At 45.4% G+C, this 18,141-nt stretch overlaps 3 protein-coding genes across 6 annotated transcripts in view; 2 read left to right on the plus strand and 1 right to left on the minus strand.

Annotated features, from left to right (window-relative positions):
- Nucleotides 1-808: 808 nt before the first annotated feature.
- LOC106744104 (tubulin epsilon chain-like) lies at nt 809-4,064 on the plus strand. Of its 4 annotated transcripts, none has more exons than XM_014618545.1 (10): nt 809-939; nt 1,030-1,237; nt 1,324-1,556; nt 1,653-1,768; nt 1,863-2,051; nt 2,451-2,702; nt 2,893-3,039; nt 3,119-3,268; nt 3,331-3,505; nt 3,672-4,064. In XM_014618545.1, the coding sequence occupies exons 2-10, from the start codon at nt 1,213-1,215 to the stop codon at nt 3,816-3,818; spliced, it is 1,434 nt and encodes a 477-aa protein (XP_014474031.1). In that variant the 5' UTR covers nt 809-939; nt 1,030-1,212; the 3' UTR covers nt 3,819-4,064. The 4 variants fall into 4 exon arrangements, with proteins under 4 accessions (XP_014474031.1, XP_014474032.1, XP_014474034.1 ...); XM_014618546.1 differs by having other exon boundaries at nt 1,035-1,237; XM_014618548.1 differs by lacking the exons at nt 809-939; nt 1,030-1,237 and having other exon boundaries at nt 1,391-1,491.
- Nucleotides 4,065-4,165: 101 nt separating this feature from the next.
- On the minus strand, nt 4,166-5,434 carry LOC106744106 (charged multivesicular body protein 5). Its single transcript, XM_014618549.1, has 4 exons — nt 5,169-5,434; nt 4,631-4,948; nt 4,319-4,546; nt 4,166-4,239 (listed from the first exon to the last, which is right to left on the minus strand). Exons 1-4 carry the CDS (start codon nt 5,235-5,237, stop codon nt 4,189-4,191), a joined length of 666 nt encoding a protein of 221 aa, XP_014474035.1. The 5' UTR covers nt 5,238-5,434; the 3' UTR covers nt 4,166-4,188.
- A 1,731-nt stretch (nt 5,435-7,165) lies between these two features.
- The window catches only part of LOC106744103 (cytoplasmic polyadenylation element-binding protein 2), a 126,975-nt gene continuing 115,999 nt past the window's right edge, over nt 7,166-18,141 (plus strand). The window contains exons 1-2 of the mRNA XM_014618544.1: nt 7,166-9,514; nt 10,247-11,757. Coding sequence (XP_014474030.1) covers nt 10,747-11,757 — 1,011 coding nt within the window. The 5' untranslated portion in view covers nt 7,166-9,514; nt 10,247-10,746. The remainder of the gene's footprint in view (nt 9,515-10,246; nt 11,758-18,141) is intronic.

The following is an 18,141-nucleotide window of genomic DNA, read 5'->3' on the forward strand; positions in this document are numbered from 1 at the left end:
TCTATAGTCTGATATGGACTTAAAAGTTGGCTAGAGACCATTATTAAAAAAAATTGAGGTTGTGGTATAACTCAACGACAAGTCAGACGCATCATTTATTTTAAAGTAGTGCGATACAACAACAGGTTGGACACATCTATATTCTATATTGAAAAATAAGAAAAATTCAACAGACTATAAATTTGATTAAAATGATGGTAATGAAATGATTCAAGAAGCATTTTGCAGTTGAAATCTTCAGTTATTAGACATATTAAAATCATAACTTTGTTATCGTTCCTTGCTAAGATATATCATGTTAAATAAAAAATGAAGAGCATTCGGTCTTTCAACTAAATTTTTGCTACGTTTTTGCATCGAAAAATTATTTACGGCAAATACATGATAAGTACATTTTTAAGAGTGAACTTTAAGTTTTCTATTCGTTTGTTAACAAACTTCGTACATTGATTTATTTGCCGGTTATAAGTGATTAAAGATAAAACGGCATTTTTGCTTCAACGTTAGATTACTTAATGAAAAAAGAACTCATACCATGATTTGCCTAAATGCAAATTAAAGGAGAAAATCCATATTTTTCAATGAAATAAACATTATTTACGTGTAACTTTTATTTTGCATAATATAGCTTGGCAAACTTCATAAAAAAATGTTGACGTACAACAGATTTCGATTTATACATATATTACACTGTAAAAAGTTAATAAACGTTATATCCAGTAATATAATTAAAAATTAGGAACATCAAGCTGCATAATTTTTTTCAGTTATTTCATTGTTATCATTTTTGTCGAAATTACAGCTCATTTTCTTTCTCGAACCAGGCGCTTAACCAATCTTGACGCGATGCCGCTAGATAGCACTTTTAGCTCGTATTTCTTGATTTAACCTGTGTTTTTTTAATTTCATGAATTATCTTTTAATTAGCAGAATCTCAAGGTAAGTCGAACAACCTCTTATTTTTAAGTAATATTATTTAACAGCAAATTATCAGAGATAATGTGTTATTTTTAATTTATCCTTTGACAGAACAGGATCGATTCATGGGTTGAACATCATCAATTCCTACCACTGACCCATTAGGCCCATTTGATTTACATAGGAATAACAAATATTCACAACATATAACCGTGATTGTCAAAAAACTCTCACGACTTAAGGACAGCTGATATGTGTACATATATGTGGATGATTTAGATTCTCGACGTAATAATGAGTCAATTTATTACAGTACAAGGTAAGGCATATGTAATATAATAACAAGAAAATGTGAAATTTGAATACAAATTACAAGGATTTCTAATTTCTTCTTATGTATCTTAGTTGGCCAATGTGGCAATCAAATAGGATCAGCTTTCTGGCCTTTGGCTCTACATGAATATGGCATTCAGACTACTACTGCTAATGTTAATTTACTCAAAGTACAACGAACTCATGTCAAACGCATCAAGGATTTGTCCGACGAGTTTTCTAGTTTTTTCCATGTCCCAGGTAATGCTGATAGCATGCATTTTCAAAATGTAGCTGAATTGAATGCAGCTAAAGTCAGAGCCAGGGTTTGTATAATCCTCTTCAGTTAGTATTTCCAATTTCTTCAAACTAAATCATAAGAAATAAATTCTTCAAATTTAACATACTTTTCTTCTTGACAGAGTATTCTGATAGATATGGAGGACAGTGTCGTGTCTAGATTTAAACAAGGTCCATTGCGTCAGTTATTTGATCAAACCTGTATTGTAACAAATTACCCAGGATCTGGAAACAATTGGTGATTTGTGTGCAACAGTATTTATATTTGGAATAGTTTGCATAGGATATAAAAATACACGTAACACAATAATCGCAGGAAATTTCGTTTTTAGGGCGGTAGGATATCACGTTCACTGCAGGAAGTACCGTGACCGTTTGGAGGAAAGCATAAGACACACGGTTGAAAAATGCGATCGACTTCACGGATTTTTACTAATGCATTCTTTAGGAGGTGGTACCGGGTCCGGATTAGGTACAGCAATTTTAAAACTGCTGGAGGATAATTACCCTCGCGTGGAGAGGTGCGTTATTTCTTAACGAATGTTAATATATCAATTGAATCTGCTGAATGTGATTACGTGTGCAACATTATTCGCAAAGAAACAAACATTCCCGGGAAAAAGTGATTATATATGATTATATATAAAATCATATATGAATTTGGCCCATATATGCGGTTACATATATATGTGTCTGTACGAAAAAAAATGATGTTATGTCATTTAATTAAATGTCAATATCATGTGCTGTCAGAAGCATAAGTAGCTAGAAATATTTATTTCGGTTGTATTTGCATATAATTTGTAAACAACAGTATTTTTTCGTTGTCGACATATATGATTATACATAATCATATAATTTCATATATGATTTTTTTCCCCCGGACTGCGGATCGTACATTTACGATGTTGATATTGCAGGCTTGTGTCTTGCGTGTATCCAGCAAATGCTCAAGATGTTGTAACGGCACCTTATAACACTTTACTTGCGACCCGAGAGCTCGTGGAGCATGCCACATGCGTGTTTCCCATAGAGAACAAAGCGCTCTTGGATATATGTAATGCGCAAATGAACAAAGGAGAAAATACCAGTCAAATAAATTATAATACATCGTGTAAACCGTTTCAAGATATGAACAGTATTATTGTCAATATGCTTTTGCACCTGACCAGGTGAGGAAATTTCTTGTAAAACTGCTACATGATACTTTGACACTGTAAACATAATAGTTTGCGTTCAGAAAACACAACGGTTGTACAATTCGTCAACATAATTGGTCTAAATTTAGGGATCTAACAATGAAGATCAATAATTACTGACGCTTATTGATCGCTTCTGAACGCAGCCAATGATTTCTTTCAGCGGATCTAGATTTCCAGGAAGTTTAAACATGGACATGAACGAAGTGGCTACAAATTTGGTGCCCTACCCGAAATTACATTATATATTTAGTAGTATCAGCCCTGTAACTTTAGCTGCTCCAAATGTGTGCAACATACAAGAGACGAGGTATGTTAACTCCAACTTCTCGTTGTTTTTATCTTAAAACGTAAGTTTGAGACCAGAGAGATATCTGTAAGTCTTTAAGATTGCAGGATGAACTGTTCACTAACGCGTGGTCACGAAATAATCAATTAATCAAACTGGATCCTCTACAACATACCTCCGTGATTCTTGCCGCCGCACATATTGCGAGGGGGAATACCACTTTGACTGACATGAAAAGAAATATCGAAAGGTACTTTTATTAAATATGTGTCCTAAGCAATCATCTTAATTATAAGTATTTTTTTTTCACAGGTTTCAAAATAAAGCAAAATTTACTTCATGGAGTAGGGACTGCATGAAAATAGGATTATGTTCTATTCCTCCAGCGGGACATTCCTCGTCATTACTATGTCTACTTAATTCGTCTACTATGTCTTTATTATTCAAAGATATAGTACAAGAATTTTCCAGATTGTACAGGAAAAAGGTACTAACGCGAATCACAACGTATTGCTTTAATGAACAAAAACAGCAATTTTTGTCTTCGTGTTATTTTTCATCTCACTAGCGAACGGATAAACGTGCAAAAATTCCTTAATGACAAAAATTGGGATTGTTGCATAATCGTCAAGTATCGTGAAATTATGTTTTAGGCACACGTTCACCACTATACGCAGGTACATGGATTTGACGAGGCACATTTCGACGAGAGCAAAGAATACATCCTCGATCTACGTGAACGTTATATGCAAATACGAAGTATGGAAGAAACGGACATTTCTAGATTACGAGTAATTTAACAAGTTCGTAAGAACTCGGAAAAGCACACGTGTGTGTCTTGTACCGTTTGCATGCATGACGGAAAATTGTCGATATTTATTTTCAATATTTATTAATTTTCTTATGTATATATGTACAACATAATTCTAATTTAATAAAAATAGTAGCTTTAAAGACCAGTGTAACAAAATATTATTAATACAGAACTAAATATATCTGTGGCGCGAATTTCATAAACGAAACTTTGTTAGAGCATTATTCGTGTCGTGTTCGGAGTGTTGATCAGAAAAGCTTTGTGTTTCTTATGTTTCTTAGAAGGTCTTTGGGTATGTACGCGAATACCTTAAAGCTTACATTTTCTTATCTGTTCATATTTTGATGTGTTCAAACTTAACTGGCAGGTATTTGCGGCAATCCAAACTCGTCAACAGGAACGCCATCCTGTAAAGATACAAGTAAAGTAAGTCTTATTCTAATAATTAGAAACTTGATCGATAAGTATTCTCACTGCAGAACGGACCTTGTTCTTAACAGAATTCACCCCAGGTTCTTTATCCGGAGCACTAGGTGCTTTAATAGCGTCGTCTAAGAAACTGGTATCCTCATCTAAAGCCAGGTCATCACCGAGAGCTTCCAATTCAGCCGCAAGCTCATCATCATCAATCTCTGGCATTCCATAACTGCGACCCATCGCTTCTTGCACTTCATCAGCTTGTTCTAACATGTCTGCCAAATCATCTTGTAGATCCTGCATGCGACAAGAACAATTCATATAATTCTAAATCCAGAAAAATTCCAAAATCTTAATGCTGGAGAATTACTACCAACTCACCTCAATTTGATCAATATTGATGTTTTTGAATTCTTTCTGCATCTGCTTGACACCATCCTTCATAGCAACTACAGTTGCCTGAGTATCCTTCAGTGTCTGAGTGGCATAATTTGCTTGCTCCATATTAAACGCCTGTTGCCGCAAGTTGTCCACCTGAGCCTCGTACATCTTACGCTGTTTCAATACACGCAGAGCCTTGGCTTTCACCGCATTCTTAGCTGGGCCATCTCTCATTTTGACCATTTGGTCTTTATATTTCTTCAGTTCTGCATCTAGCCTGGCTATCTTCTTCTCTGCAGAATCTGCTCTGCTATCAACCTAGAATAAGTATCATGGTGACATTTATGAAACAGATCTTTATCATTACAGCAAGTCATATCTTTTCTCTGATACTACTTAACACAAAGTACTATTTAATACAAGTTGTAAGTCTTTCCCGATATAACAACGATATAAAATCGATACAATAAAGTTCGACACACGAAAGAGGAATTGATTTAATTGTCTCTGGTGACATTAACAAACTCGTCATCCTTACTCCAGCGATACAGTCCGTGATGCTCGGTGGCGGTTCTTTGGGTTTAGCGCGTCCGAAGAGCCTGTTCATTTTCGCGAATTAACGTTGACACCGCACGATCGGACAATACTTTCACGCGGATCCTTCTGCGTGCTGTTAAATTAAAACCAATCAGTTCCAAGTTGACAGGAATGAACAACGCAGCTACGTAGTACAGACGAAACTGTAGACAGTACAGCCAACGTCGCAGCGAACATACTTGGGAGCACTACAGCGGTGAGTCACACCTGCCGTCGAGAGCTTCGATAAGTCTCGATTCGAGCTTCGAGAAACTCAATCGCGGCTATTTCAGTTTGTTGCAGACGGTTCGCGCACGGTAGTCGTCTGTCGGTTTGTACTTTTCAGACAAACTAGCTGTGCCAGTTCAAGAAATTTACGCACATTCATGTGTGAAAATTTTCTATATACGCTTCATACGCTTCGATGCACATGCACATTTCTCGAACTGGTGCAGCCAGTCAGCTAAATCGTTGAAAAAAAGGAGCACCGTGATTGGTCGTCTCGCGCTGTGTCGAGTGTATCGAACTGTTTCGAGAAACTCAATCGCTGCGATGTTCAGTCAGTTACGGAACGGTTCGCGCACGGTAGTTCGACTAAGTCGTTCCGTATTTCTTGCGATTTGACTCGGCTGGGTCGAGTTTCACGCGCGCACCATCGTCGGGAGTGCCGAAAATGAGTGTCGCGCGTTCGTTATGACGAAGTCTCGCTGAACAATCTTGGTGAATCTCGCCAAACGGGCGACCTGTAATGTTGACAAATACATCGGGCGTCCTTTACTCTCAATAACCACCCGGGCTTGAATCGCGCTGCGCTTTATTCTCGTCGATCACGGAAGAAAATCACGCGCACGAGTCGTCACCGGGACTGCAGAGCACAGAGCGTGGCGAAATGGGTGACGTCCTGTTAACATTTCGAGCCTCGGAACGGCCTTAAGCAAGTCGTGCATCTCGACTGGCGCCATTTCTGAGAGAAACGGGTAGACCGCTGCGATTGGTCGGCGCGCGCTGCATCGGTGCTTCGAAGAATCGCGACCGTTGCGATGTTCGAACAGTTTCGAGAGAGACCGCGCGCGGTGGTTCGACGAGAGTCAATCTGCATTTCCCGTAATTTCGGCTGGAAAAAAGTGAAGCTCGCGCGCGAATTATCGTCGGGAAATAAGTGTCGCGAAATCTCCTCGTTGAAAATGAATATTTCGCGAATCGAATCGACGGGAGTGTCACGCATTCGTTGCATGATGGAGGTACGGACTTTGTATCGCCGTATTTGTCACACTTTTTCGACTCATAGGAGTCTCGTGCGCGCGAATTGTTGCGTCGGGAGGACTGGAAAAGCAAGCTTCGTGTGTATGTCGTGGAGAAATATCGCCGAATGCGGCAAGCAGATATCTCGCCAAAGTCATCCGGTCATCCATCGAATGACGAATATAAAGGAGTACGCCGTCCCAGCCGCGTCATAGCAGCTCCGAAGTTTAAGCCGCTGCGCTCCATCTTCGACCTGCCGGAGGAAAAATTGGTAAATATCAAAATAGAATAAAAACCGCGGTAATTTTGTATGTTAAAGGATGGTACTTCGCCGATGACCTTGACATATATTATAGAGATGATTTTCACGTAGCCAGAGATAACTATTCCACATATCGACTTCTTTTATACAATATAAAAAACTGTAAAGGCTTGAAAGTCTCAGTCCCCGAAGTCATCATCAAGGCGCCCTTTAATGTACATAATTATCAAACCGTTATAAATAACATATAGAAAAAGAATAAATTCAAGTAAATAATTACTTCAATAATAAAAGAATAATGTTAAAGCAAATTTTCACTTGGATTAAGCAAATTTTATTTGAATCAAGTGAATATTATTTGAATGTAGAAAAAAAGTGCTACCTTCAAGTAATATTTACTCTATCAAAGTAAAAATCTGCTAAAGAGTATTATTGTAATTATTTACTGGAATCTAGCACTTTTTTCCTGTTCATGTTTTCGATTTTTGCGTATCGAATCGTGTATATATTTCATTCACAATATGTATATCATGTATAAAAATATCGTAAAAAGGGGATACATACAAATGGCACGTAAATTGCATCCCTCATTTTACACGTATATTCATTATTATTCGTTATTTTTACTTATTACTATCATCACCATATTTTCCCACTCCCATTTTCGTACAAAGCGCGCATTGTACAAATGTTGATTTCGCGTCGGTAATTCAGTGCGCATTTATACGCGCGAGTGTGCGTAAATTATTCAAACACAATCTCCCGATAAAGAAAAGAACCGGAGCGTTTCATCGATGCCGAGATCTCAATCGTCGCCCTTGTTATCAGCGACTTCGATGAGATCTGTCGGAATGATTAGATTAGTCTCGCGTTCGACGAGGAGATCACGCGCGGAGGCGTTCAATCTCGACGTTACGTAAGTGAAATCAGGAAGCAACATGGTTTCGGGAGATTTACGAGGGGATGCGTAGCGCATTCGCGGCGTCGACTGCGTCTACGAGAACCCGCGATCGTAGTTCGCATCCTGCGGCTAATCATGAAAGATTTACTACGCGTTGTAGCCTCCGACGGAGGCAGCCCTGTGTAAGACGATACCTCCTCGGCTAAGAAGGCACGCGAGATTCGAGTGCAATTACAAGAGGGAGAGAGAGGCGGTGGCGCGTACCTCCCTTCTTACTCTTACCCGCCCTTTTTCTTACAAGCACGCGATCCTCGTTATCCTCCGCTATAAATCGCACGTCGTGATATTTTTATTTACGCCCGCTCTCTAATCCCCTTTATACCATATGGCCCGCTCCTCTCTCTCTCTCTCTCTCTCTTTGTTCCGTCGGTATATAACCGAACAGCTCTCTCGGCTCTTATCGAGCGACCGCTTATCAAGCCCCCGTCTCGCGGCGCTTGCGTCGATCGTTGTTGGGAAAGGTTCGAGTCCCCGAAGGCGACCGGTATACTGGGTGTCCTCGAGCCAACCAGCGAATTCTATTTTGTGAATTCGAATTGGATCTTTCTCCAGTCGGAACCACAACGGTACATTATATGGCACTCGTCGCGTTTGTTTCGCAACATATCTACGGTTGAATCTCAACGATGGAATCTGAAATTATTCTACCCAAAGAGCATAGTCCAGAGAGCAGATGAGAGAGCTGAGAGACTGTTATTTCACAAAGTCCACTTTAGACGACCTATGATCCATGAGAGAGTTCGAGGTGGTGTTTCATCCGTAATTTTATGTGTCGAGTTGCGTCATACACGTATGATTATACGCGACGATGATTCACAAGTGAAAAACTTAAATTCTAAACTCAGATCTGAGTATCTCACGCGCGATAAGCTTTAATTAACGACTGCAGCACGGAATAAGAAGGTAGAAAGATATCGAATGAAAGCAGAGAGTAAAGTTTCGCTGCAAATTGTATCGTGAATTATAAATTAATATAGATTGTCCGAAATTATAATAATTACAAGATTAAAACGCGTCGGAAATTATAGGTCGTCTAAAATGGAGCCTGTATTTGTAAGCCGCTTCTTTTTATACCTTTGTTTCGCGCAACTATCGTCTCGTTTACGACCATTCCCTTTATCAGAACGAAGGACGAACATCGTTCACACGACCGCCCAAGCGCGCGTGCTTCGTTTTCGAATCGCTGCAATCATTTCGACCTATTCCGAAATGGAACTATCCGCGGAGCTACGGTCGGGACCTATCGATTATCGATATTAAATGATTCCGCTCGAAACACCGAGGGATGCAGTCGTATTCGGCACCCTGTGTAGAAAGGGAGGGTTGGAGGAAAAGGGGGATGATGGTTTCGGTGCGGCCGCGATGGCGACGTCGTCGCGAGAGCGCCTGCGTGAGCGCGGCCGACGCAACGACACGGCGAGGTCGACGACGACGACGGCGAGCGAGGTCGAGAACAACAGCAGGTCGGTGGCTGAACGAAGATCGCCGAGCGCGCGCGGTTCCACGACGCCTATCCTCCGACGGGCTGTGGCATGCTCCGACGCGGCCGCAGTGTTCCAAAAGTCGGCACGACGCACGCACGAATCGCGGCGCGCGCGCGCGCCACACACGACGAAGCCGCCTCGTCGAAACGCGCTCTGCTGGTTATCCGGGCCTCCTCCTCCACCTCCCCTTTGCAGCTTCCTCGTCTCCCTCTACCGTTCGAGTTGGAGCACGACGACCGACGGAGGCGCGAGGGCGTACGCGCGGCGGCGAGAACTGACAGACGGACGAAAGCCACCGAGGGAAGTAGGGAAAATATGCCAACGGAGCGGGTGGCGGACCGTCGTACCTCGTAGAGGAGGTGGGAGACGACGTGCGTGGAGGTGGTGTAAGCACACAGTGACGACGTAGAAACAACGACGCGCCGTAGAGAACGATTCGCCGTGGCGTGAGACTCTCCTGTGCGTCGCGTGGATTACCGTGTGCTTTCGTCCGGGTGGAGGAGACGACGGTGGTAGTAACCCTGACCTGACCCCGCGCGCGCCTACGCTCGGGTCCTCGGGTTCGAGCTAGCGCTCGCGTTCGCCAGTGTCCCCGCGAGACTCACCGTGTGCGCGCGCGAGCAAATACACATCGGCGAGCCCTCCTCTCCTCTCTCTCTCTCTCTCTCTCCGCGCGGCTCGTATATACACACCGGGCTTATCGGCGATCGATCGATCGCGCCAGCCAGTCAGTCAGCCAGGCCGGCGATATCGCGCGCTGTGAACCGCCGCGGAACAATCGGCGATCGCCGCGACGACCAGTCCCCGCGTGTGTTAACCGCGGCGAAACCACCCCTCCCTCGCCGGGGTGAATTCCGCGGGTTCAGTGCGAGCACAGGCAGCGTCGGAGTCGCCCGCGATCGCCCGCGAAGGACACGCGATCGCTTCCTTCGTCGGGCTTCGTCTCGCCGTGAGGGTAAAACATATCGTGTACACACTCTTCCCTCCTTCGCGTGTGGTAGTGGAAAGCAAAAGGTCGCGCGCGCTGCGCTGCGTACTTGGGAGGATTCCAAGTGGTCCAGCGGTGTGACGATCGAAATTATGTTCGCCAGGGGGTAGCCTCGGACGTCGTGCACACGGCAGTAACGAGACCCGGCGCTCGGGCGAGCGATCGAACGAACGCGGGGGAGGCAGCCAGGAGCGCCGCGCGACCGACGATGACAACGCGCGTCGCCGAGTGAGGAGCTGGCTGCGAGCTCTCCGACACGGCCAAGAGGATGCCACGGGGACGTACCGGGGCGACGCGGCGTTAGCGGGATCCAGAAGAGAGAGAGAGAGAGAGAGAGGAGGAGAGTGCAGGGCTAGAACGTGGTGACGCGTCGACGAGATTAAGGGGAAAGGAGGATCATCGCGCGGCGTGGTTTCCGGGACCTCTCGCCGTGGGTGTTTTTACGCGTGGATCGATAGTTGGTGCCGGACAGAAACGACGAGCACGCTACGTGGACTGCGATCCTCTCACTACGGAAGGGAGAAGTAAGTTTCCTGAGGGGCCTAGCTGCTGCAGCGTCGGTTATCGCGCGACGCTCGGACGCTCGGAAACCCCGGGTGATTTATGGGGGACTTCAGCACGGCGAGCCTGTTCGCGAGTACCTTGACCAGCCCGAAGCTCAGCGCGACGATTAGCGGCAACAACAACATAACGACATCATCCACGATGCAGGACGATCTGCTGATCGAGAAGCAAGCGGCCGGCAAACCAGCTCCGCTCTCGCCGAGCAGCGCGCTCGACACCGTGGCCGGGCAGGATAAGTCGAAGGACGCGGTCGAGGTGGAGAGCATCGCCATTACACCGACGACGCCGTCCTCCGCGGAGAAGGACATCACGTGCAGCACGTCCTCGGCGCTGCAGGGCTTCGCCGACCCCGGCAGAGTGCCCAGCCTCTGGTCCGCGCCGGACGACAGCGGGCTGCACGCCTTGCCGGTGAACGGCTCGATCGCCGCCTTTCAAAATTTCCCGACCGGCGGACCGGCGGGCCTCTTCGCCAGCAGCGGCGCCGCCGCGGTCTCCAGCGGCACTCGCCGCGCTATCACAGCCAGTCACAACTTTCCGCAGCAGCAACAGCAGCAGCACGGCAACACCGGCGCGCCCGCTGGCACCAGGCACGGCGGCCTCCCGTCCGCGCAGCAGCACCAGCAGCAGCAACCGCCGCCGACGTCTCATCCGGGTGTCTACCTGCCGGGCAAAGGCTACGCGGCGTGGTCGGGCGGGCCGCAGGCGCCTCAGCAATGGGGCGCGGGCCCACAGGCCGCCGCCGCGGTCGCCAGTCCGGCCGGCCTGTCGCCCTGGAGCCGCGGCAGATCCGTGCCGAATCTACCGCCGCTGCACTCCTCCCTGCACGCCGCCGCCGCGGTCGCGGCCGGACTTCAGGGTCGCAAGCCGAGCCCGACGTTTCCGGGTCACCCTGGTCAGGCGGCGCATCCTTCCTGTATCAGTCCGGTCAAGTTCCGCCGGAGCACCTCGTATCCTGGCAAGGGGAACATCTACCCGCCTCAGCCGGCCCCCACCTTCGAAGTCACCGCAGCCGAGGAGAGAGACCTGCTGCAGTTGCCGCCGTTCCAGCAGGTGAGTCTGGGCCGAGTCGAAGGGAAGTTTCATCGAAGCTTCGTTTGCGAACGGATCTCGCTCGCTGTAGACGCGAGTTTAAGCACTTGCATTTGTTTGTTTTCGTATCGAAGACGCGAGCGAAACAAAGGACAAACGTCCGACGAATCAAAGCGGAAGAATAACTCGCGTAGTCGGAGCGAGGTCAATTTCCGCGGCATTAAATGGCAGCTCGGGAGCCCGAGAGGCAAATCCTCCGAGAAGAATTTTTAATCAATCGCTTCTCTTTTATTCAGTGAAACGCCACTGGCGAATTAAAACGCATCGTAGCCGCGACCGATTCTCCTTGTGAAAGTGCCACCAACTATTAGCGACGCGCTAACCGCGTAGTCAATTAGGTAGCATTCTGCTTCGTGCGCGCTGCTCGCGCACGATAGTTGCAGAGATCACGAGTGAAAAGGAAGAAAAAAAGGCGATCGCTGCTTCGTTGTTTCGCTCGACTCGCGAGCGCACGCCGATGGCACAGACGTTGCCACGACTTTTTTAGCCGAGTGGCATTGCGTTATCGATCGCGGTAGAGCGGCAGTATAGCCAAAGGTGCTCGCTTGTAAAACTGCACCGGCAATCATGCGGTCTCGCCGGCTAGGGCTCCGACTTCCGCATTTTCGCGTACGTTGTGCCACGCACTCTTCGGGTTATGCAACTGTTCGTTGGGGGACAGAGAGACTCGCATTTAAATATAGCCAACGATTGTTTCGGCACTGCCGACGGATGTTTTTAAAGTGCCGATAATGTCACACCCTCGGACCGTAAATGAACGAACGAACGCCAAAAAGGACTCATCGTGTTGCGAGCGCGTTTCCGCCCGCGAGAATTTTACGTGGTGGAATCCAGGTTATCTCTGACGCAACGCGCTCGTCGTCGTTTCGCATATCTCGCCACGTGATAACGAAACGGCACGTATACGCGCGCGCTCAAAGGAAAGGTCGAAGTTATATATATATATATATATATATATATTTGAAGTGCCGCGGAAGTCGTTTTCTCGGCTCGAGCGTATAAAGCGCGAGAGCGCATCGTCGCCGAATAACGTCGCGAATAAATGTTCCGATCGAAGTAGAAAAGAAATAGATAAAAGTAACGCGGGAAAGATGGGCCGTGCGAAAATACAGGTCAGCGTTTGCCTCAATTATAAATATATATATACACATCTTTCCACGTCTGCGCTCCATTTACGTCGACACACAATTAGGTTGTATTGCGTTTTGAAGCGCGATATTGATCTTAAACGGCAGTGCGCTTTCAGCATTTGTTTTTCTTCTTTTTTATGATACAATTAACAGCTGATTAAAACTCATAACCCCCGTTCGTACGACCATCAAGTTACACTACCGCGGGCTCTTGATTGAAATAAATTTAATATGGAGTCGTTGTGTATATTACTGTTTACAGTATTCGTATATTGGATAAATTTCATTTATATCATCATTATTACATTCATTATTTATTACGTGCTTTGTGACAAATCCCCCTCAAATTCCATTCAGGCTATTAACAAAATATAATAACAATTTTATGAATTGTAGATCTCGGATGGAACATGTATTAATTTGCGAAATTTTTCTTTATATATTAAACTTTACATATTAAACATTATAATTATAATTTATTTGAAAATCGTCTTTTCAAGGTTCGCACATTTGCGTGTATTCACGCGATACATGTGTGATATAATTCGTAATTTATAATTTTATATTTTTGCGGTAAACCTCGTGCGAGATATCGGGGCAACGACAAAATATTGTCGCTTGTAAAAAGACTTTTCGAAGTAGCGACAGACGCGCGTGAGCAGACACAGACATATAATATCGTGTTATTTAAAGATACACGACCACCACCCACCTTAGGAGACACCTATTTCGAGAAAGAAAATTTTCCCATGGCAGATAAGAATTACCGAAGTTATCATCAATAATTGATGTCATTCATTTTTTGTTATCTGACAGCGCTATCTGAGGTTATACTTCGCTGATACTTATTTTGTCGTTCGGGTCTGACCTAATTCCTTTCCGACGCGGTAACTCCAACAGTGTCTAGCGGAGAAGTTTAAGCTCAGCTCTATTTTAACCACTACTCGAAAATAGATCTGCATAGTATCCGAGAGAAATGGCGGATGTCGTCATGCTGTCGTTCAGCTATCACCTTCGCGCACCTTGTCCCAACATTTATATATTCGTACATGGTTTGCACACAATCTCGTTTCCCATTATCGTAACATATTCAATTTTCCCGAATAATGACGCGCATTGTGCGGGACTGTAAAGCGCAACCATGGGTTGTAAATTCGTGCTTACCGTGGCTAACGATACAACATCGACCATTACAATACAAACGCGTCGGAAGATAATCGTAGCGTTTAAATGAATAAATTCCGGGTTACGATTATCGACAAAATATAACGCGAGTAATATAACGCGCATTTTAATTCTCGCTCGATTAGTGTTTTGATCAGAGGCAATTTTTATTAGAGACGCTTTATTATTTTTCCTCGTTCCTTTGGTCCATAATTTTTACTTATCTTACGCGACATTGACCAAGACGAACTATTGTTTCGGCGTATTTTGGCTGACATACAAAAATTCGTCCTTTCGTCAGATTTATATTGGTAGACGTCGCGACTTCGTTCCAAGGAATAAACAGGTGAGCGCGCGGCAGCGCAGTCCAGCGGGTTTATCGATATCGGTAGCCTCAGCATCGTTGATTTGACCGTACGTCGTCAGGAACAATTAGCTCGTACACAAACAAGTCGTGAATACGACCTATACGCCGGATTCAATTAAACGTTACGCCCTCAGTAGATATTACACGGGTATAACCCACGCTTCTCGCGCGACACTTGTAAAACTTCAGCAGCGCCGTCCGGAACTGTAATTCATTCTCGCTCGAGGTTCTCTTTTAAAAAGAGAAAATACCGCGTGACACTTCGGAGAAACTTCAGTACGCGAAATTATATCCTTATTGATATATGCAAAATTTTTCCTTCTCAGAGAACGTAGGTTGCGTAGGTGATTTGTTTATTTCAAGTTGGGAACACGTTGCGCGAAGCGAGCATGGAGAAATATAATGGACGCGTTACTTCTTTACGATTCGTTAAATTTAAAGTGCAACGCATAAACTCTGCTTTTATCGTGGTCAAGGAGAAAGAGACAGCGAACGATTGCCCGCGTGGCGTTATGTTATCCAGATTTAACCGCTGATATCGATACAGCGATACAGGTTGGTCGTAGTCGACAACAGTATTATAAGGATTAACAGGGAGAAATACAGGGACGACAAAAATAATTCACGGTAGCTTTATTGCCGTGTATCTTGTGATTTTCGCGATGCGTATATGTGTGTGTTTGTACGGGATCTCTCGATCGCGCTTACGCGACGCCGCGGTGTAGAAACGGCCGATGAATAATATACGAGCGCGAGTGTCGGTTTAGTACGCGCGCGCACGCGCTCCGGTAATGCGGCAAAAGCGCCTAACAGAGCGAGGAAATACCTCGAGCTCGAAGTCCGATAACTCATTGCGCGTCATTCACCTTGAGGGAGGAGGGGGGGGGGAGAATCGGGACACGTGCAGTAGGTCGCAGTTTAGCTGGCCGATACGTCCCAATCGCCGTTGGTTACCGATCGCACACGTGTTCACGCACACGACACGTGTTTTGCGTCGGTGGTCGAAAGTACGCGCACGGTGTCGCGGCGCTAGAAGGAAATCGATGGATACACGTAGGAGATAACGATTTTTCTCTTACCGCGCACTACCGCGCTGCGTCGCCGCTGCGCTCTTGATACGGGATCGTTCGTTGTTACGAAACTGAAACGGCGGCTTCTGACGAAACCCAGACGATGCTCGACTCCTCCGTCAGGCCTGCGCGTGGTTTACCCGGTCAGTGTCGTTTCAATTCACGGTATTTTGGCATGCAACTGGGATGAACGATGTAATAACGCCTACAAAGGTGTCACGTGGTATCAGGATGAACGGACGGACGGACGGATAGACGAAGCCGGGTTCGTTGGAAAAGCGGAGAGGTGAAAGAGAGGCCAGCTAGGGTAGGCTGGCTCGCGTAATATGTTGCGCGAAGGTCGCCCTCGCCGGGGTCGAAATTGATCTCCGATAGATCGAAGGTGCGAGGCTAATTTTATTCCATGCGGCTCGGTCGGAAGAAACACGAAAAGACTTTCTCGTGGAAATTTTTTTACCCCCCGTGCGACAAGTCCCCGTTACTTCGATACCGAAAATTCGCCGCGTACATTCTGTTGTATAAATTTTAAGAGCTTCTTATACACACACACACACACACAAACACACAAGTCGTTCCAGCCGCGTTCCCTTTTCCTTACTATAGACTGGTGGATCGAGTTAAAATAGGTTTTTCCTTATTTCGAAGTAACGATAGAGTTCTCCGAGGCTGTGTAAACGATAGGAAAATGACAGAGATAATCGGGTTCCGGAGAGATGGTGTTAGGGGATGATTTATTATTTGCCGTAATCTTTCTCTTTGACCTTTTACAAGACCTATGTTTCATTTAAATGTCATATAGCCAGCACATTGACATTGCCGAACTATGATAAACTTGGCTGTATTATTTTAGTATAATAGTCCCCACGAATATCTCCCTCTCTCTTTCTCTCTCATTTCTCTCGCTGTTTTTTAATCCTTTCGTATTAATCAATCAATTATTTATAGAATTATACGCAGCAATATTCCGATAATATCTTTCGAAAGAGACGAATCGAGCGCAATGCACGTGAAATTTTCCGTTTTTGCGGAATACGTACGCGAGATCTACGTGAAATCGCGTGGACGTACAGTCGAAATATTAAACCGACATGTTTCGCGTGACTTTCAGTGCGACTTGAAAAAAAAGAGCCACCGGTGATATGCTTGGCATGTTGAAAGTGTTAATTACATTGCGCTCTGACAGCGCGATGCAAATTTGTCCTTGAAATAGGTAGCCGAGGAGAAACTACGAGCTTATCCCTACGGTCACTGAAACGGAATTAAGTTCGCTCGATATCTCGGTGAGATGAACGGAGTATCGATGACTCGTAAATAGTCTCAATCGATAAACCGAGAATCTCCTCTCGATGGCAATTTTTCATCGAGACGCGAAGACGCGTGGTAAAAAATGCTACGGATTATTTTGTCTACGCAGCTGTGTGATATGTTCGCACGTCGCGGGAAATCACAGCATTCGAGGTACAAATTGCAGTGTGATAACGTTGCGACGCGAAAGTAGAATACAGTTCACGAGTCATTCGCGACATCACGTGTGTCTGCATGAGTCGTTGAATTTTTTCAGTCGCTGAATCAAACCGTCGAGAGGACGGGAAGCTGGAGGAGGGAATTTTTCAAGCATTCCATTCTATTATACCGTCTGCATGTTAACCTAATTTAACCACCGTCCTATTTGAATTCCGAACTGCGCCGGTGCGAAGTGACCCAGTACGGGGTTTATATAGGTTAGTCTGGTTTCAGGCGATATAGATTTTTCGTGCGGGGCTCGTCTTTCCGCATAGCGGTTAACCAAGAACTCCCACATCCGCCTTTACGTTCCTCCAAATGTCCCAAGGAACGTACGTACGCGTTCACGACACAGAAGAGAAACGTAAGTCTCGGCGTGTCGGGGCAAAAATTATTATCCGGCGCGAGAGACTATACTCGTCGAGACCAATTCCGACGAAAAACATTCGTGGAATAATTCGCGGATTAATAACGAGAAATTGTAGTGTGCACGATCGTATTTAATGCACGAATAATGTCGAGCCGAGCGATAAACGTGTCGGTGATAACAGCGATGGTGCGCGAGTCAGAAATTAAAATGATATAGACGGGTCGCATGCATTAAGGGTATTCGCTTCATTTTCACGATATTTAACCGCGATTCGGTTTTCATTCGACGGTAATGAATTTACCCTTTAATGGAATAAATTTATCCGTAAACGACACAACGGAGTCCCCCGTAGGCTGACGAATTATATCGCTGGCGCGTTATATTCGCTCGTGCCTTATGTAATGAAATGCGGCTAACCGCTCGCAGACAGGGCGGTCGCCCAGTATCGAGCGCCGTGCCGAGTTACGACGGCTGTTTACCCGAGTCTTCCAGTTACATCGTAACGTTTAGCCAGATTCGTTCGATACGTTACATAATTCGCTAACATGATTTTTTGATAATCCGAATCAGCGAAGATAACATCAGACTGTCGCGACGTGACGTCACACAATCGCCGAGCATCCCGAGTTACAGGGCTCACACGGTGGGCGTTTTTGCACGTACAGCGAAACGAAGGACGTCGTAATCTTTCGCGAGAGAACGTTAAATCTCTTTCGAGCATATCTTCGATAACGTTCTTCC

Source organism: Dinoponera quadriceps, unplaced genomic scaffold, assembly GCF_001313825.1.
Source record: "Dinoponera quadriceps isolate SergipeBrazil2010 unplaced genomic scaffold, ASM131382v1 scaffold1290, whole genome shotgun sequence".
NCBI classification, from domain to species: domain Eukaryota; kingdom Metazoa; phylum Arthropoda; class Insecta; order Hymenoptera; family Formicidae; genus Dinoponera; species Dinoponera quadriceps.

Coding starts and splice junctions, on each gene's coding strand:
- LOC106744106 (XM_014618549.1), bottom strand. CDS start 5,237: ATGAACAGGCTCTTCGGACGCGCTAAACCCAAAGAACCGCCACCGAGC. Junction 4,949..5,168: donor TCACGGACTGTATCGCTGGA/GTAAGGATGACG, acceptor TACTTATTCTAG/GTTGATAGCAGAGCAGATTC. Junction 4,240..4,318: donor TGAATTCTGTTAAGAACAAG/GTCCGTTCTGCA, acceptor GTATCTTTACAG/GATGGCGTTCCTGTTGACGA.
- LOC106744104 (XM_014618545.1), top strand. CDS start 1,213: ATGAGTCAATTTATTACAGTACAAG. Junction 1,769..1,862: donor CCAGGATCTGGAAACAATTG/GTGATTTGTGTG, acceptor TTTCGTTTTTAG/GGCGGTAGGATATCACGTTC. Junction 3,040..3,118: donor TGCAACATACAAGAGACGAG/GTATGTTAACTC, acceptor TAAGTCTTTAAG/ATTGCAGGATGAACTGTTCA.